This window comes from Corvus cornix, chromosome 2, assembly GCF_000738735.6.
Source record: "Corvus cornix cornix isolate S_Up_H32 chromosome 2, ASM73873v5, whole genome shotgun sequence".
Classification (NCBI taxonomy): domain Eukaryota; kingdom Metazoa; phylum Chordata; class Aves; order Passeriformes; family Corvidae; genus Corvus; species Corvus cornix.
Window position 1 is genome coordinate 129,858,174 of NC_046333.1, and position 21,255 is coordinate 129,879,428.

General features: G+C 39.0%; 1 protein-coding gene across 4 annotated transcripts in view; it reads right to left on the minus strand.

The window, feature by feature from the left end:
• TRIQK (triple QxxK/R motif containing) overlaps positions 1-20,179 on the minus strand; it is a 57,321-nt gene extending 37,142 nt beyond the window's left edge. The window contains exons 1-4 of one of the 4 annotated variants that reach the window (XM_039549142.1): positions 20,078-20,178; positions 2,881-2,983; positions 2,608-2,647; positions 2,312-2,392 (exon numbers count right to left, since the gene is read on the minus strand). In XM_039549142.1, coding sequence (XP_039405076.1) covers positions 2,312-2,392; positions 2,608-2,647; positions 2,881-2,970 — 211 coding nt within the window. In that variant the 5' untranslated portion in view covers positions 2,971-2,983; positions 20,078-20,178. Of the gene's footprint in view, positions 1-2,311; positions 2,393-2,607; positions 2,648-2,880; positions 9,770-19,607; positions 19,747-20,077 lie in introns of those variants that run through there. The other 3 variants (XM_039549143.1, XM_010404985.4, XM_010404984.4) reach the window with 3 other exon arrangements.
• Between the last annotated feature and the right edge of the window lie 1,076 nt (positions 20,180-21,255).

Genomic DNA, 21,255 nt, shown 5'->3' on the forward strand with positions numbered 1-21,255 from the left:
CAACTTTCATATTCATGAGGGCAATAGTGGGCAGTATTTGTCAATTATACACCTATTTGTCCTGTAATACACCTAAAGGCATAATGAGACTAGAGGGCTCACTAATGAGACTAGAGAGCTCCACTAAGCTCCGCTACCATCCGTAAAGATAGCCCAAAATGCTTACACATAAAACTCAAACACACCTGCAACACTTAAGTATAAAACCATATCAATAAATTTTCAAACTCTCCCTCTTATATTCATTAAGTTCAGAGAACTAATTTCCATTGGCAAACTCTATAGCTGTATCAGTGAATGACCAGAGTGGGAACTGAAACAATCATCATCAAAAGGCAGAGCACAGTCTATTTTAGTTCTTGTTCTCCATCCTCTAAGGAATATCACAATCACAGAAACACCTCCTAGGTTATATAGTTTATTTGCCTGCCAGCATGAGATTCTTCCCTACAATAATTTTTAACACTTGCTTTTGCCAAGTTAAGAGCAATGTATCATGTCTAAAGAAAACGAGCTTATTATGAACCCCCTCTATATTTTGCAGTACCCAATGGATGATGCTGCTGTAGTGTAACAGGGAAGGTGCCAAATTGTTCAGACAACACACCAGGCCAAAACTGTCAAGTCAGCAACATAACAGGATCCCTCTGAGTGCTGGGCCCCAGTACAAATACTCCTAATGCCTTGCTATAGTACAGTGTCCTCTCCCCTGCTCAAGGCACAGCTGATCAGTCCTGGCATCTCACAGCTTTGAGAAGTGTAACAGTGTCACACAGTAGTCATGTGCAAGAAACAGCACAAGTTGTGCAAGAGTGGGAGGTATTGAGCCTCCTACTTAAATGAAGCTTTATACCTGCCCTGGTCTCTCCAGGGGTCCTGCTGGTCACCACTCCTTCACTCTGCAGAGGATTTCAAAAAACAACTCCAACCATGGTCACCTGAAAGTGTTCAGAAAAAACCAAAAAAAGCAACTCTAAAGGTGGTGGTTGAAAAACAAGTGACCATGACAAAAAACAAGTGGAGAAAATGCCAAAAAACTGCTACAATCATCCTCTATCCAAGCACCCAGTTACACAGGATGAGTTGTCCCAAAAAGAAGCTGCAGGGCTCCCGTTTCTCACCAAACACGTTTGGGTGAAATATTTGTGGTGTCACCTTCTACTGGGCAACAGTTTCGTTGCAAGGTTTTCTATACAAAACCTAAAAAACCCAAAAGCAGAGAGTTCATATTTTTAAACATTTTTCTATTGTATCTGCTTCTCATCCATAAAGGCACTCACAAGCTTTCAGCTATGTTTCTCATAGAATGAGCCAAGGAAATCAGCCACACAAACTACCCAAGATTAGGAAACATAGACCACTCCATAGCTATCTAAACCAAATTAAATACAAAATAATCCCTTACTTACAACTTGATGAGAAGTTGAAAAGACCACTAAAACAGTTACATTAAAATAATCAGGCAGCACTAAAAAAATTAAGACATGACAAAAATACGACTGCTCACATAATCCTAGTTCTTTCACCATGAGAATGCACATTCCAAACAACTTTTTTTTTCCCCAGACAATTGTTGTTCTCTGCATACTTAAACAGATGTGTGTGCTTAGCAACTGTAAAAGTAATTTACTTAAATAACTGACTGCAGATTAAGGTATTTCATTTTATATACAAACTTTTAAAATACTGTGAATTTTATATTATTTAACATACAGAGACAGAATCCTCATATATGGATTTCAAAAATAACTCACCTTTGCATTTAAGCAAAGAAAGAGGGATTTGAGTTTGCTATCTAAGTATCTATGTGAAGGTACACGTGTGCATGTACATACTTTGTATACATGTTACCTACATATGTAGTAGGTAGGGACAGAAAAAATCCTAAGAAAAGAAATTAATATATTCAAAATATCCATTAGTGTGAGAATAAATGCAGTTATACAATGTAAAAGTCTGTTCAGTGTATCAAAAATTGTTATGAATGAGGAAAGTATCTTGTTAGAAATGCCCATATATGAAATTAGAGACAAACAGGAAAATCAGGAAAGTTCAACCAGTTCAGAAACATTGTGAAACCACTTCACTACAGTATTTCACTAGTGTACCCAAACACAGAGCATATACTTTATCTAAAGTCACTCAAAATACTGTCTTCATAAAGCTGAATGAATTACTCAACAGCATATAGAAAATGAAGCTTTTGAATAGGAATGCTACATTTTGTTACACTAGTGGGAATTGCTGGGGGAAAAAAAAAAAAGTAGGGTTTTTTTTTTTAAGCACACAAACTTTTCTTTCAAACTCTTACCTATTTGTTTCCTGTATTGGTCAACAGGAGTCCTTGATGTAGAGGCATCTTTTCTACCCATTGTTTTCAATCCAAAAATCACTGTCAGTATCAGAAAAAAAAAAAACCAAAACAAAAACCACAACATTATTCCTAAATAAATTACCAACTAAATCAATTGCTTATAACATCAGAAAAATGGTAACAAGCAACATTTACATGATTATACACAAAGACATAAGCCTTCCCAGAGTACAATGAAACACTGGAGTTAATCATCACTATTCTGAAGACTATTAGATACATTCTAAACATACCTTTTTCTCCATTGCATGGGTTATTAACATTACAGAATGCCTGTTAGTTTGAATAAAGAAAAAAGAAAGGATTTAAACTGATTGCACTGTAATTCAGCATTTGGTACCATTGAATTACATTTCTATATAATTTATTTCTTTAGTAAACCAGGGAATGAATGTAGTATTGCGAGTTGCTCCCATTATTGGCAAATACATTTATAGCACACACAGGAGTCAAAGGCAGGACTAGGCATGTGTGCTTTCACAGGTGAAATTGCTCAGGAGACCCACCTGCAGACACAGCCCTCCAGCCATCTTGAGAAAAGGGAGGAGCAGATACCTAAAACACAGCAACCCCACACTCTCCTGCCTTCCTGCCATGGGCTCTAGATACCTGTGAATGAAAAGGAAGTGGAGAACAAAAACTGAGAGCTGGGGCTGTGTGCATTTTACACTTCTTAGCCAGGGTATTGATAGTTTAAATCACCTTCACTGCATTTAAATAACAACCATCCTAACTCTTGAATGGGCTTCTCATGTTGCACAGTCATGTTGCACACCTCCTCACAAGGTGACACTGGGATTGCACAAGGAACTGCACTATCATCCATACAAAGATGGTCTTTCTGTTATATTGATGCTTCCACACCATTCATGTAACTGAACAAGCATCATCTGAATAGTGCTCTAACAAATTCGTGATGTATCTTTTAACATGCAAAACCTTATGGTTTCATATTCATCCCTTCACAGGGCTGCCACTCAAGTGGCAGATTCTACAAACATGCTCATTTCACCTCTTTTTCCCTAGTTAAGAAATAACTGGCTGTTACAGTCACACTCAAAACACTGGGATCAAACCATTTCAGCTGGGCTGAAGACATTACTCACCACAGTGATGATAAGCCCCACCATCTGACTGCCTGTATGACACAAGAGTCCCAACATCAACACCCACACTCATGAGAAGACTGACATTTTCAAGAAGTGTCAGATTTACTGTTCAAGAACAGAAGACACACAGCAGCCAACCCCTGCCTTTTTCCAAATGGCCCTGGAGAGCACTGTGCCAAGGGCAAACTTTGGCTGAATCATCCTGGGTAGCCACAAACCATGTGCAGATTGTGCACATATGGCTGTGGAGTATCTGCAAGAGTTGTATTTTTCTGTTAGGCATAACCAGCTGTGCTACAGCAAGACGAGCTTCCCTGGTTGCTGCCAAGGCACGCTTTCTGGGAAGTGCAGCCCTGGAAGACACTGAGATGCCAAATCATGACCCAAAAAGCATGCCACGGCACTGCTGAACACTACTGCCAGCATCCCAAACTTAATGCATTCACCATTTTCTCCATAGCTTCAAACACGATTTAAAATACAGTTGCAAAAATGACACCCACCAGTTATTTGTGCATTTTAAAACCACGAAGTTTATTATTTTATATTTATTTATTCTATAGGAACTACTGGCATTTAATGTCAAGTGACAAATCCAGGCTCCTCAATTTCACGTGTGGGACACAGGGCATAAAATGAACTTGCATACTCCAAAGTCAGCAACTTTTGTTAAAATGTATTCAGGAATAATAGCAAGGTACAGAAGAGTGCCATTAATTTTTAAACTGAACTGAAAATTCAATTATAGTGTTCTAATTTTTCCATACATTACTTTGGTTGAATTCAGAGAATACTCCCTGCTTTATGTAAAACACGTAAGCAGTGAATCGTAATCGACTGGGTTGAGTTTCCCCCTCTACTGTGCTTCAGAGAAATTCTCTAAACTGGGTTGTATTTCATAACATTCACATCATAATAATTAGAATGGAAAATAAAAGTATTGTTTGAACTTTCAGCTAACTGAGGAAGTAACAGATACATTTTTGCACTGCAAAACTAGTTCTTGGCTTTTTTCTGCCACTGTTAAGAGACTGTTTTGACTTGCCTTTTGCAATTTCCATAGTCTACTAATGGTTTATAACAAAACATCAGCTGTGAAAGATGTTTGCAGTTTTAGCAATGCCAATAAAACACAAGAAGAAAACACAGGCAAAAATTATTTCCTGACTTAATATGAGCCACAGAGATACACGCATTTGCCCACGTGGCTCAGTGTCACCGACTCTCACATCTAGAACCTCGAGTCCTCTTTGTTCTTCAAAGGGATGCAGTAATCCTCACTCATTTCCACTGCTTTGATGGTTAGATAGCAAATGCCTGAGAAACCCATGGAGACATTGGCACACAGAGCCAGTGACTAATAAGACAGCTATTTGCATAGAAGATCAGCCACAATTTAGAATGTGTTGTGATAGATGTGGAAAGGGAATAACAGAACTATATTAGCACGTACGAAATTGAGATTGTTTTCAAAATTTAATTCCTTAGGGACTATGGCTCATCACCTTCTTTTGTAAAGAATCCCACATTCCCCAAGGAGGCAACTTGCCATGAGCCAGATTTAAACTAAAATATGGATTAATAAGAGGTACTATTTATTATTTATGAACCTTGCTGTAGGTTTTCAATGCAACTTTCTAACCATTTCTCGATAAAGAAAAAGCCTGAAACCTTTGTGAGTCACAAAACTAATTCTCCCCATTTAAAATAGCAGTGGTCATCCTACAATAGTTGGTCATCTTTACTATAAAAGAAATTTACATTCAGGTGTCTGAACACTTTGCTGCTTCTGACATCAGCAAATGGAGGATCCGGCTTCTCCTATATTTCTTTGCCAAACCAAAAGGATAGGCAGCATGGTGTGCTGCATGCATCCCAAGCAGCCTTCAAGTCCCTGGAGTTTTAATGATTACATAACCATTTAAAAAAACATGTAAAGGAGCTCGTTACTGCTCCTTTTACTGGCTATTCAAAATATTTGAAAAGTAATTTCAGATAATATGAAGGGAAAGTGAGCCATCCTCAACTTTCAAGCTTTTATAAAAGATGGTTTTAAGAAAACAAAGCAAGGCCCCAAAGAATGATTTTTTGTTTACTTCTGCTTCAGAGATACTACAAGATTAAAAGACATATTTGTTTTTGTGGTACCCTTCACTATTTTGTCACCCCCTTTGGCTTCCCCTCTAGTAATTCACCTTTGAAAGTGTGCACACTCACTAAAACATAAGATTTTATTCTTCCCTTCTTTTACTCCTAAGCAGTGGCTGATAGTAATTAAAACACATAATAAATTGCCTATTATCACCTCTAAATGTCAATAGCATTCTGTGAGATTAAAATGAGTCCTAAATGTCCATTCAAGGTCTGGCTACACTTTAAATCCCAATTCACTGTTCTTGATGTATACATAGCATTTTCTATGCCACTTAAAAAATAAATTCCAGCAACTACTTTAATGAAATAGAAACTTACTATGAATGACTTTAGGAATACTAATAAAAAATAAGAATAGGATCTGTACATACAGAGACTGCACTTTCTACATTATTGGTGCAATACACCAATGATTAATAACAGTGGTAAGTCTTAAAAGAATAACCCAGTGAACACTGAAAAGACCTGCCTATCTGCATGTGTACAAACTTTCTTAGCAGTGATACTTGATAGCATGTCTGCACTCTTCAACAGTAGGTGGCCTAAATATTAACAGTGGGCACATTAAAGAAATCACCAATGAAATAACTGGTTTTGTAACTGAAATATGGTTAGTCAGCTGAGAGAAAAGCAAGTAAAACTTCAGGACAGGAAAGAACCACTACAGAATGTAAAGCTACTGGACCCAGTCTTCAGCATCTGCATATATGCAGAAGTTCCTCATCTTTAATTGCAAATAGGTATCTACCCTAAAAATAACTCCTTTTTTGTTCATTTTGTTGGATGTAATGCAGATTGATCATCTGAACTCATAAACCAAGTAGTTTTTAATATGATTCAAAGATGCTGTGAAAACTTACTGATATCACTGACAGAACTGGTCTTCTCCCAGTTAACTCCATACCTGATAGTTTAATAACCAATGGATATTAAAATATTTACAAGTTACAAGAGAGCAAAAATAGCCTTTTATCCACCTCAGGTAAAAGTCAAGGAGAACATCAGATCCTCTGCAAACATCACGTTATCCCAAAGAACTGGTAGCACTACATTTAAAGTGGGAAGCCATCTGCATGTAGGTATTTTGGAAACTGTTGCTGCTGGTTATTTTAATTGGCTTTTTTGTTTTACTGCTGAAGTACAATAACTAAGGTCTATCTACACAGCAGTGGATGTAGCCTGAAGCCAGAATTGGTAAAATAATGTAGATTAATTATTTAACCATACTGTAGCCAAGAGAAAGAATTTAAAAATCTTTACTACTACTACTACCACCTTAAAAAAAACTTAACGAAACGGAAAACAAAATACATTCATATTCTTTAGGTAAATCTTACAGTAGTCTTCCATTCCTCTGGAAAGTCTCTCTCAAAGAATGAGACTATTATTTCAAAGGAAAGAGTACCCTGCCCATGGTGCTTCTTGAATAATCTCTCTCTGCTTTATTTGGGGGTTTATTTATTTTTCTGTTAATAAAAGGAATGTAATACTTCTTTACTTAATTTAGCCTTGAAAAGAGCACAGGTGATTTAAATTTAATGAAATTTAGGAAAATTAATCAAAAACACAGGATCTATAACTCCAGTCAGAACAGATATTAAAATAATTTCAACTTTCTACACAAGGACAACAAACACTGTACCACATCCCAAGATTCAAACCATATAGGAACTACAACCTTTACTCGGGCATATATCAAGCTGTTTCATAGCTTCATGTAAGCACTAGGAACAAAACATACATTGTTATTTCCCATTAGTACCCTATGCACTCCAGGGAAAGGAGCTGCTCTATTGTTTGTTAGCTATACAGAACCTACAAACCCCATGAAATTAGCTCTGCATTTATTTAACGAAAGTAATAAACAGGTTCATAGGAATTTTCAGCATATTCTCATGGATGTTTCAAAATCCTAAGGCAACATATTCTGAAAAACTAATTTCATCAACAACCCGGATCAGTTGTACTAAATTTCAGGAACATAACTGAGACACACAAACAACACAGCAGGCCATCTCCACTCCCTTTGCAATGAGTGAAGAAAGAAATGTAATGGAAAGGAATCCAAATCACCTCTGGCAATCTTGCTTTCTTGTTACGTTCCCAAACCTCTTCAGAGTGCCTAAAATTTGGTGGGATTGTTTACACCCAAATATTTGCATTTTCTCCTCCAGTGAACAGTCAACATGCTTTTCCTAAACATAAAATGTTTTTAAACATCTGAAGAGTTGAAAAGATTATCCTTAAATGTACTCATAGATAGGAGAACAGTGAAAATTTCAAGGGTGGCAAAACCTGAATAAGATTTTTTAAAAGAACTTAATATTTATGTAAAATTGCTTTCTTATGCAAAAAACAGGCTATTAAAAATGTTAAAAGGTTCCTTCCATTCCCAGGAGAGTACAGTTTGTCTCTGCTTCTACAGCATGAATATGTACTAGGCCAAAACACACTTATAAAAGCACTACTTACACAGAAGAGATCTATTTAGCAATTGGTGTTATTGATGTAAAAAAAAGTATGAAATTTTGCAGAATATTCCTAACTGTAGTGATTCTATGCACCTTACATTGAATTTTCATTATTAGGATGTTATATCTTCAGAACAAGATTCCCTACTTACTTCAGTGACAAGTAGAGCTATAGCATGTGTGAAACACATATTCAATTTCATATGAAGACAAATCCTCATCTGAACAAATTTAAAATTCCAAACATTCAAAGAGGAACTTTTTCCCCCCATTTTTGTGAAACTAAGATGGCACTGATGTGTCAAGAAAATATCCTTAAAGAAGTTCATGAAAGAAAAAAACACACACATGGTTCATTTCTGCCTTGCCACACAGTTCAAAATGTAGTACTTCACAGAGGGAAGAGTAATCTCTGCTAAAAGGGAAAATTACACAATAAATGACACCATATGCAGTATTTCAGAATAACATTCTTCAAAATAACAGAATCTGTCTAAACATTTTTGGGGGGAGTGGGAAGGACATGGGACTATGGTAGAAATCAGAGCAAAAAAGGGTAGAAAGAGAACTGACATCCAGACCACCCCAATGCCTAGAGGCGCATCTGCCAAGGATGGATACGGCTTTCACGGGAGCACCTGCAGATGCTGTACAGACACCTCTGCGGCACGAGGTATAAGGAGGACATCTCCACCACCACCACACAAAACATAGTGAAGTACATGATCTCTGCCTCAAAAGTTCATCGAGTCAAGAGCAACAACAAGAAACAATTATTTGCTCTGACTCAGTAATTGAATCATCAGCAGTGGACACTTTTGCAGTTCAGTTAAATCCGAGCAATTTTACTCCCTCTTTGATCCCCACCACATACCCCTTCAGCACTCATTTCCTTTCATAAAGTAGGGACTAATTTAAATAACAGGTATAAAGCTAGAGGTCATAGACCTTAAATTTCAAAATCAGCTTAGTCTGCCTAAGCACTTCACATTCTTAAATTTAATAGAGTCCCATGTGGTTTTACTGAAGTCTTACTCCAAAACCTCAGAGATTCTGTTTTGCCCTCCTAGGGCATTGTATTACAGCAAGGGAAGAGTGGCTTCTTTCCCTTCTTTAAATGAGAAATTAAGCCCTCTATTATCCCCTCTTTAGTTTTCAGAACCGAAAAAAATTCTATTTTTCCTAAATGTTTCTTCTTCCCTGGTACTGCCACAAGCTATAGCTTGCTATAAGCCTGAATGCTTTAATTATATACATTTGTTAATTTCTCATTTGTATATTTTCAAGCTTAGGCTCATTTTTGATGGAAATGAAATTCTGATTTCTTCCTCAAGTGAGAAGTAGTATTTAGGGATTATCCTTCCCTTTAGTACATCCATCTTAAACTACAGTTTTCAACCATCCAGAGGACAGTGTTTTACAAAGTTTTCAATATTGCAAAATAGGACAATGACCTTCATGAAAATAAATCTTGTAACTTCTAAAGTTATTCACACACACACACAAATTGGAACAAGTAATAATGCTTTTGTATATATATTGTATCATGTTTTTGTTTCTACAGTGCCTTTCTTTTCACTTGCCTTATCGTAAGACTACTAAAAATCCAAGCTTTCTGAGGGAATTATTTAAAAACTGAAACAGTTTTTTTTAACTAATATATCAAAACAAAACTGCTGGATTTTTTCCTTTCTTTTCACACTCCCGTGCTGTTTATTAAAAAAAACCCTTTTTAAAGTATATGAGGCTAAGTCTGAGCTTAATTTTTCTCCATTAATTCTAATATTGATACCTATTTTCCTTGAATATGTCTATCATTCAAGCAGAAATCCAACTCTCGGCAAATAAAATTAACTTAACTGAAAACCAGAAGAGAAAACAGCCACAAATAAGCCATGCAGGCACAAAGCTGGGAGGCAGACAGTGCCCTTCTGTAACCTATTTCACTGCAGTATAACACAATGTCCCATCACATGACTTCAAGTCACAGTAATTGCTGGAACTGGTTACCACGTTTATAGCCTAATGATTGCTTCCCTTCTTACCCTGAGCAAGCTTGCAAGAGTTGAAAGCACGCTACAAATGACAGCAGCAAATAATACTTCATTCCACATAAACCTAATCGTAACACTTCAGCAAAACTAAATTATTAGCTCCATTACTAAACCTGGTGTTCAAAAGGACTTAAAGGGTAATCTTTCCATCCAGCATTCAGAACAAATGTGCATTTTCTTCCTTTCTCTCAAGCTACTGCAGCTCAGTAAGTATTAAAGAGACTGATTTATAAATGAAGAAAAAATAGTTTAATGCCATTTTTTTTGTTTCACATGCTGTATTAGGCATTCAGGAAAGCAACTCAGCTTTAAAAAAAAAATTACCTATTCTAGTCACCAGGCAAAAGAAACATGAAGTATAGAGTTTAAATTTGATGAGTTTGGTATTTATCTTTTCCTCCATTATTCAACAGCTGATTAAAGATAGAGTAATCACAGAATCAGTCAGGTTGGAAGAGACCATCGTGGGTTATCTGGTCCAACATCCCTGGTCAAGCAGGGTCTTCCTAGAACACATGGCACAGGACAGCATCCAGATGCAGATTTTACCCACAAAGACCAGAACATAAAGCTGGCATGCATTTCAGTCTTAACACAATATATCTTTTTTTGTACTTTTTTTCTTTAAAACCGAGACAAAAACCAATAGATAACCAGTAGCTAACTTAGTGTTAACAGATAAAATGTAAAGTTCAGCCTTACAACACTTAATAATGAGCTTAATAGTCAGGTTTAGGGAACACAGACCCATAGCTGTTAGCAGCAGCATTTTCAAAGCCAAGTAAGTCCTACTCTACTGGTTTTGAAGGATTAGGCCATAACTGGGTGAAAAGTTTAATACGGTGTAAATAACATCAGCTCAGTAGCTTCCAAAGTAGTTCAAAGCAACAGGGCAAGCACACTCTCTGCAGATTTTATCTAAATTGCTCAAGACTTGGCTCTCCTGAAAACTACCTAGAGATCCCATTAAAGGCAATGATTTATAGGATAAAGAATAAAGTAATAGCTTACATGATACCATCTCTTTGGGAACTTTATATTGTATTTGGGCAAAAGGGGGAATATAAGATCATTGATATCTATCTACAATCTGAACCTTGAACAAAGATTGAATTAAAGGAATGGATCAAAATCAGGCTAAAACCTTTATATGCATCCAATGGAAAAATAAGCTTTGATAACCATCAGAAAATCTGGTAAACTGTTTCCTTGCCTCATTTTAAGGCAGAAAAAATTGTGATGCACAGCTGGGAAGAAACACAGCAAAATGAATAATCATCAACCAGCAGGAAAGTATCAGTTGAAATAGTAGAACATCATGTGAACATCTGAAGATTTTGGATGCAACCATTTGTGCAAATGTCTGATTGGGCTCTTTTCATGGCTCTTCCCACTAATGGGAATGGGGTGGGAGGAGACTGCATCCCCGTCTCTTCCCTCTGCTCCTAAACAGCATGCAGGCATGTCATAAGGAAGAGATTTTGCTTCCAGATTCATTGTCCAGAAGAATGCCAAAAGAAAGGATGACACTGAGACAAACACATTAAAGAAAAGTATTCCTTTGGATGTTGCGAGTCATTCAGTATGAGTAAAATTCTAGTTACTATAAAAATACTGGTGAAGTACAAAATTGAACACATTTTGATGAGTGGCTGCTTTAGGAGATGGCACATTTTTTTAAGATCCTAGATTCTGATGTGTTAAAGGTTGGCCTTTTCTGGCCTAAAAGATACCTCTGATGAGAGATTCCTATACCACAAACCACTTACAAATAGAATAATTATAAGTCTGCTAAAAGATGTAATTTGAAAAGCAGTTTGTGATCATTTCATCAGGAACCTAGCCTGAGATGAAACAGCAGGTGACAAACCACTCCAGTTGCTCAAACTTCCTGGGTGCATCTCTCTCAGCACTACAGATTTGCACATGCCTTTGGCTACAGTCAAGCAGAATGTGTGCTTCTGCCATGAAGTTTTATTAGGAGAAGGTGGATGCACTGCCTGAAATCTAGCCTTGTAGATGACAGACAACAAAAAACCTTCTAGAGCATACAGTAAAATGAGTTCAGATTGGTTTTCTTAAGAATACACCAACATCACAAGAAACTGCAGGTTTGTTCTCTTCCTGCTCCAATTGCCCAGTCTGGCCACTACTGTAACAACAGCTGTGCAGCTCTGAAACTAAAAGTTTAAGAAGAGCTGGGTCAACTCTGAAAATGAAGCTGTTGATTCCTCTTTTACCTTTCAAAAGACTTCATCCCATGCACTCAGCTTTAAAGCTGTCCCAGTTGTTTCCACACTGATCTATATATTTATTTCAATAAGGTGAGTAAATAAAAATGTCTAACAGTGTAGTACACGGGAAACATCTTTCTAGCTCTTCACTCTTTCCAGCAACGAGTGTTTAAGTGTGAAGGCTCAAAACCCAAAAAGAGACAAGTTTGGTCAGAGAGTCATTGCCCTGAGCTTTTTCCTACACACATTATTCCCTCCCCTTCAAGGTCCCCTCAAGGTACCGTACATATTCTATAGTGTCCTTCTATGGTCAGGATACAGAACTGAACCAAGCCTATACAATATACGTAACTTGTGTGCAATAAATGACAGAATACAAGTGCTTTGAATTCCTTATTCTGCATATATGGCTATGTTTTAGTACAGCATTCACATTTACATCATAATTTCCATGGCTCTATATAAAAATGCATGAAGATAAACAGGCACTCTTCCCATGCAAAACTGGAAGAATTCACCCAGAAGCTTTGCTTCGTAAATTATTTCAGATGTATTTTAATAAAGCCATAAAAGATATTAGCAAGTGTGCTGGGAACTTTAGTTTTAAATTATTATGACCTGTTACTCTAACAGAAGTTATTCATAGTCTTTAACCCCACTGGTGTACTTAAAATGAAAATAGTTTCAAGTTTTTTTCTATAGGTTTTGTCTCTGTAATAATTTTTCCAGAATACCCTTCCTGTTTAGCCTGTTGGTCTCTACCTTTGTATAAACAAAGATACCAAAATAACCCAGGCTTTCAAATTATTCTATTTTCCAGAATAAAAAGTAAGCAGCAATCTAAGAACGCTTTATTAACCTTTTCACTCCAAATTACAGAAAGATTCATTCATAAATTAAATAGCATGTCAAAAAATTCCAAGGAAAGCAACATCCACCCTTGCTTTTACCATTTTATGATCTCAGAAACAAAAAAAAAAAAAAAAAAACCCACAAAAAACAAAAAACCAGGAAACTATTCGTTGCTGCAATTCTTAGCAGTTCCATTAAAATAATACTCAAATTTGTTGAAAAAACAAATTCTAGAAAGCTTTCCATGCTGCATATATATACAACAAAATAGAAACAATGCTTTTCATGTCCTCTGCAAAGGGAAGAAATGACAAATTCAGAGAGATTCAGCTTCCCCTTGCCTAGGACACTAAACAGTACAGGCGGGCCTCTGCAGCAACCAGGTGGAAGGGAGAGCTAACAGAGCTCGCTGAGGGAAGGCAGACGTGTGGTCAGAAACACCACAGCAAGCTTGAACCCTATCTCAAACCCACCTATCAAGGGCAGTTCTACTAACAGAACGTAAGTCTGTGTCTTTCAGGACCTTCATCATGCTTTCAAATTTTTCAGGACATGTTTTCCATAGAAATAAAACTGGATGCAACACTCCAGCACTGGTCTTAACATGCTCCTACCCCTCCTCTCCTAGGCAGTACCAGCCCTTCTTGACACTGCCCTGCACTTGAATCCCCTTTGTCTACAGGACCTTCCCCACAAACCTCTAAGTCTTCCCTCAGCCACAGCTTTACAAGATAAAATATTTCCATTCTGCACACACATCCAGCATTCCTCGTTCCTCAACACACGCACACAAACTGCATTCTAACATACTCGTGTTACCATGATCTCAGCCATGCTTTAAACTTCATCCTTCCTTCATCAATCCAGAAATCACTGAACTATTCACCATTTGCCATTATTGCCTGTATGTTTACACACAGACAACTGACCAAAATGGCAAGCATATCACACCTGATGCAAATGCTGGGGGAAGTCCCCACAAGCTCTCAACCATTGACAGTGGCCTCTAGCCATTACTTCTGAGTGCTGGCAGCTCACCAGTTCTTTATCCATTTTATTGTTACTGTACAGTCCTAATTTTAAAATTAATTTTAGTTGAATAACAGTAAATCAAGGACCTAACCAAATTTAAATGTTAGCTAGATAAATAGCGTGCATTCAGTCTGACAGCCAAGACACAAAAAAAAACAAGTAATACACTGCTTCAGGTTAACTGTTTCCTTTTGGCAAGAGCATAAATAATACAAAACTGGTCTAGCTAGCAGTAAAGTAGGTGATGCAATCTTAACTAGAGGCAGTGTCACCAGCTCCACACACAATGAGAGCAACACACAGCCTACTGAACAATTTTTATGTATTTTTATGTAATACACATTACATGAAAAGATCTTTTAGGCTTGATCACTTTTAAAAGTAGACAAAACCATGGGGTCAGAGTTTATCTAGAGATGGTGATATGGTAAAGCCAAGTACAGAAATGTCCTCCACATGGACGTGGTAGAGTGACAAACTGAAAATACAGGTAATTTGAAAAAGAAAGTTTTAAACATGTTCAACTTAAAACTACAGAGGAGTCTCATCAACAAGCTGTGAGTGTCTGAGAGGCTTTAAGATGTTGGTAACCCAGGTGCTTATCTCCTGCCAGGCTTAAGGAGGCTATAAGAAAGGACAACAAAAGGGGCTATGTTCTCTGCCCAGGACCCAATTCCCAGTGCCTGCTCAGCACAAGGCACCCTAAAACAAATGTGAGTTCAGGCGAGGGAAGTGAACTGAGGTGCAGGTATTGCCAGCTCTTCCATACAGACTGCAATCTGAGGGGTGGGGAGAACCGACCAGCTGGCAGCATCTTAAACTACAGCATTTAAGGCTTCCAGAGTACATCTGCTAGAGCCATTTGTGAATAAATTTCAGCATAAGAGTTTGTAGAATTGAGAACTTCATATGTAAAGATTACAATGAAAACACAATAGATAAAAGCACAAAAAGCTACAAAGGCTGATTGATAATGAAAATGTGAGAGGGAATTATCATGGGTAAACTTAACCTTTTCTTCATTTACACCACGCAGCACAGCCGGAGAGAAAACAATCGAGACTTCGAAATCTACTACATTTTCAACCCAATCTGTTTCCCCAATATAAAAAAACAGTTCATGACATAAAAGGTTATTATTTTTTTCCACTATTTATTTTATTTCAATAGAAATATATGAGGATTAATTCAGCTTTCTGGCTAGAGGCAACTAACTACAGACAATGCAACCCCACTTTTATTTTGTTGTCTTATCTAAGACTAGAAATAACAGCATTAATAAGTGGCAACAAACTTGTGTAGAAAATGGTGTGCTTCAGCTTGCCCTCTGGATTTTAACTCTTCACTACCATGCCAAACACTAACCTACTGCCAACATTTGCTCTTTTACCCTCTCACATTTCTCCTTTCAACTGTAAGTGACTTCTCCACCATAAGTTTCTGCTGTCAGAACAGTCTTTCCCCATTTATCCAGCTCAACATCTAGTCCTGGATTTCTGCTGTACCCTTTCTTTCCTATCGCCCATGCTTCTTTACAAACACTGCTGGATTTACATTGCCTAATTCATCAGCCTTTCTTCCCAATTCTGCCTCGGTTTTGACTGTAAAACATAGTGAGTGAAGGATGATGACGAGAACAATCACAACACATGAATGAACAATATTTTGATGATGTATGAATTATCATATGTAAAACTGCAAAAAATCCCAAGACACAATAAACAGTATTGTGCAAAGCTCCACTGTCACTGCAGTGTGTTTAGAGACAGAATCAAACTTAATGCTGATTTTTAGCCCTGTGGCTAAAAAAACACAAAACAAATGAGAAACAAAGGAATTAGCACTGTCCATGTCAGGAATGCCTCAAGTATTTATTCAACCCACTGAATTACAAGGGTATCTATGCGCAGCTAGTGATACAAAATCACCTGGGATTCCACGACATTTTCCCATGACCTTCAAACATAATTCTAAAGAATAAAAATGTATCAGGAATCACACACTGTTGCAGATAATTCTGCAACATTAAAGCTGCATTAATGCAAGTCCTACATGGAAACACACACAAAAGAACTTTTTATTCTTCCGTAGCCATACCAGTGACTATCTATGTTTGTCATTACATCAAACAAGAGCTCCTTCTTCTACAGCAAACACCACAGTTTTTCTGGATCCTTCCTTCTTATTTTCTTTTCAAAAGAAAAAAAATTGTTACCTGTTCACTTTGTGTGCCAAAAAATACTTCAAGAATAAACCTGATTAATAAAGAGCTATAAGATACCTTGTGTTTCCTCATCTCCTCTACCAACTATGCTACGAGGTTTACACTGTACATAATACTGCAATGATATATTGGATCATCAGGTTTGTTAACTAAAAGCAGTTTCAGTGGCCCTATGATTGATAAACTACAGGAGTATTAAAACATTAAAAATGTTAATCTTTGTAATAATCTCCTGAAAAATTTTTGTATTAATTTAAACCATGGATCATTTTAATATTTAATCATTGCAGACTTCACTTGGAATGAGGATAGCCATTCACTGAAAAGTACTTCATTTTTTATTCTGAAAAATGATCAGCTAGTATTTATTCTGTAAATCTCTTCACATTTTTTCCTCAAGCAAATAAACCCACAAGCAAATGAAAAAATCCACAAGAGCAGAAAAATTTAAGGCACAGTTTGTGTCAGAAAACATTGACTTTCACACTCCTGTTTCCCAGGAGTAACTGCATTACAAGAGTAGTATTGTATGAGAGTCGGAGGATTGAGGGAGGCTTCTACTGCAAATGGAAATCACTGGCTTCTTTGTCTACACCTTACAACCATCTATGTTTCATTCTCTTTACATAGCTCGTAACATGTAAGCATCATAATTCATTTATTCTTCACAAGTCCTTAACAGAGTGACTCGGCTCCCCACAATATTAAACTGGTTTAGGTTTTTTAACAGGCAACCAAATTTTGTAACACTAGCCCACTCCTATCCTCTCCTGTAATTCACAGCTTGCCTTGGTTAATGCAAAATTTAGATTAATATGGAAATATCCCAAAGAAAAAATCCTAACAACTTCCTAGTTATGATAAAAATCTCACAGAAACTCTGTAATTCTAATTGTGATTAACAGTAACTAATCTTGATGGTATCAATTCATTTCAACAGGTACTTAAAATTATCTAACCAAAACTAATTCATGGTCTAGAGAAATGAATTTCACAGACAAATGCAAGTATAATATCTTCACTGTGCTGCAAAAAAATAACCCAAAGAAAACAACCCTTGTCTTGTTTTCTACATGGCATCTACTAAAACTGGACGTTTCCTGGAGCTACTGCTGTAAGGTACACTGAGCTTCAGTTGGCCTTTAGACTGGGCTGCAGGAATTTGGCTGAAATATTTGAATTAAGTAAGTCCTAAAAATACCTTGGGCAGTACCACAGGTTAATATATTAGCTTACATGACTAGACTTCATTCTGTATTTTTGACCAATAGTGAGGTAGAAGATTTTCAAACTGACACACAAACCGGCTTCCCTATGCAAAGAGGCTGCAGAGGCTACATGAGCTACATAATCACAGAACTGGCAGAAGTGAGTGTGGCATCTTTCCATACATATAAACTTACTCTGCATAGCTCAAATTCATGGAAAAAAACCACAATCAACCAAAGAGCAGCAAAAAAGGTGCTGCCTTTAGTCCTGATTTCACGAGGAAAGTATGTATCTCCTTGCATATTACCTTTCGCTAAAGTACGTTCTTACGGAAAGACGTATGGAAAAATCCTGGTCATTCAATGTGATGCAGTAATAAACTCTGGAACTCAGTTGCTTGTATCTGAAATGGAAGGCATAGTCCTGTTCACGTGACTTTAAAAAAGACACATATGTGTCTTTGTATGAAATCCAATAGAAGACTTAAAGCTAATTACATAAGGAATTTTACCACTGTTAATCTCTGCTTTAAAAATCAGACGAAGAAAACTTTCAAAACCTGTATGTCTGAAGAGCTCCCACATTTGCACTGAAAAACCACTTTCTACATTGTTTTCGCAGATACAAAATACTATTTTAAGCACAATAAGAAGTCAGTTATAGAACACTGCGGTAATCTCTTCTTGGCTACATGAATCAAATTCACAGAATTCCCAGGATTGTTGATGGACCTCTTGAGGTCGTCTACTTGTGCTCACCTACTCTTGCTCAACCATGTTTAGCTAGAAGACTATGCATAAATTATATCTGAAGTAGACTTGCACCTTTCCAACTTCCATGAAGACAGAAAAGAAATCCTAGTGAGTAAATTATATTATTTCATGACAAAAGATAATCACGTCAACAAAAAAATTGGCCAAACTTTTCTTTAAGTGAGCAGACATGTTATTTTCTGAACAATGAAGTTTGCCCCAGTCCATTTTGTACCAAAAAGTGATTCACCCAAAGATGACATGCCAAACAGCAGTACTTAAGGAATGGTTCAATTTTCCTCACATTTGTAGTATTTTGTGTATCTCTTAAATATCACTTTATATAGTTTTCCACCACAGATGTCACCTATCAGTAGCAAAAGCTGGATTAGAACGCAATGCATCTTTAATAGCAGGTATCCTTCCATTCTGACTAGCTTTTCAGGAATGAGCCTGGGCCCCAACAGGAAAGAACTCAAAACCTAAGACAGGTAATTGAATTACTGAGTGTGAAGGTGTGTACTGCATATACAGCCCCATTACACCATAAGCTCTTTCAGAGAGGGTTTCTGGTACTACTGTGAACTGTCCTTGTAACTGTGAAGGCTGATGAAGGTGGAGCAGCTTGCAAGCCACACGAACAGAGTGGCAGAGAATCCCCTGCCAACACTTCACATTTAGAAGTTTTGCAGCTCACATATTCTCACATATTTCTGTCCAGGATTTTCTGAGCACAGGCATGACCAGAGCACTCTGCAGAGAACACAAAGGAGTCCAATGTACCCGGAACACATCGCGCCTGGAAGGCAAACATTGGCAGCTCAACAACTCCGGGCTGGATCAGATTTACTACACACCCACAGCCGGTCGAACACATCCAGCAGCACTACAAGGCCCCGTCTCACTGCGCGTGGGGGGTCAGCACACACAGACTGTCCAGCTCCACACACCCGAACATCCCACACAAGACAAGGCTCCACACACACACCCAACCACACCGCACGGGCCGGCAGCGTATGAGCAGTCGTGCTCACGAAGGACAGCCGTGAGCTATCCTCGCACGGAGGCACCGCAGGCTGCGGCCACTTCGGCGCCGCTGGTGTGCCCGAGCCAAGCCTCGAACACGGCTTCACCGAGCACACCTTGGTGAGGAGTACGCTTCCCTCCAATTCGGCTGCCTGGTGAGGGTCATACTCCTCCGGGCACGGAAAAGCAGCCCTGGCAGCCGAGGGATCTCGGTGCGGTGAACCAGAACACAAGCCCCGGCCCCAGGACGACGCACCGCGCCGCCTTTCCCGCCCACGCCCAAAATGGCGGCAGCAGCGTCGACCCCCGCCCGCCCCCAGCCTCTCAGCCCGCGGTCCGGGGGCGGGGCCGCTCGGATTGACAGCGCGCTCCGGCCAATCGCGGGGACGCGCGCTTCCCGCCGGCCAATGGCAGGGCGGGCCCGCGGCGGTCAGCGGGGCGGCCGCGCGCGCCGGCGGCGCGGGCCCTCCCTGCCCGCGGGCCAATGGCGGCGCCCCCGCCGCGCGGGAGGGGCGGGGGCCGGGGCAGCGCCCGCTCGGGCCCGGCGGCCGCGGCCTCTCGCCCACCCCGGGACGCGGCGCGGTACCTCGGGCCGAGCGGCAGAGCTCCGCCTCCTCCCTCCTCTCTCGGCGGGGAGACTTCCTGTGCTAGCGGGGCTCCCGCCACCTCCTGCCCGAGCGTCCCCGCCTCCCGGTCCCGCCCGCTCTGCCCCAGCCCCGCGGTACTTGCGGTGGCGAGGTGGCTCCCGCCCGTCTATGGCCCTCGGGTGTGCAGCAGGGTTTCTCGGGGATGATGCTTTGGGGGAGGCTGAAGGCCACGGAGTGTTTCAACATAGCTCACTCACCCTCCGCTCATTTTTTACCACTGTATTTCTTGCCTGTTTCAGAAATGTCGCTCCAGACTCATAGAGCAAAAAGCACGTCGTAGAATCACAGGATGATTGGGGGTTGGAAGGGACCGTAAAGATCATCTAGTTGCAGCACCCCATCATCCTCACTCATCACAAGGCCACTTCAGTGGGAACTTTAAAAGTCATGAAAAAAAACACATGGCAAATTACGAACAGGGAATTTTTTGGCTATCTTGAGGCGGTGCTGGGTCTTCTACAACAGATAATTCCTTCACTTCTGTGCAAGAAGCAAGCCACTGACTCTCGGAACAGCTTACTGATTAGTATTGCAAGTGCATGCTTTGGTTCCTGCAAAATGGCACTTGATAACCAAGTGTAACACTCCCTTATAAAGAAAGATACACAGAAAGAGAAATATTTGCATTTGTTTACCTCTGCAACTTTGGAAGTGAAAACCATACCCAGCTGAACTTTCCCATCTTTCTAGATGACATGCATATAAAATGGAGAATAAGCCTGCAGAGAAGTTGATTAATCAGAGTTTGTGTCTTGCATGCATACCAAACCAGGGTTTTCTCCAGTCATTTCTATAGCAAGCTTAACAGATGTTTCAAATGATACAGAAGGATAACCTATCCTGATTTTGTGTGATGAGACAAAATGCTTTTTTTGTATCCTTTCATTTTGCCAAGAAATCTCACACTAAGGATATTTAGCTGCTTTGAATGTGGCAGGTCACTAGACACGACCTTACATTTTCTTCCCAAGAAATCTTGTGCCCCTCTGGAACTGGAGTTACTACAACCACTGTGGGCACCTCCTCTGATTTTTCTAACTTCTCTGTTCAGAATTTTCAACAATAATTTTATTTCATTTGTAAGCCTAATGGTAGGGCAGGAATCATATACATGTAG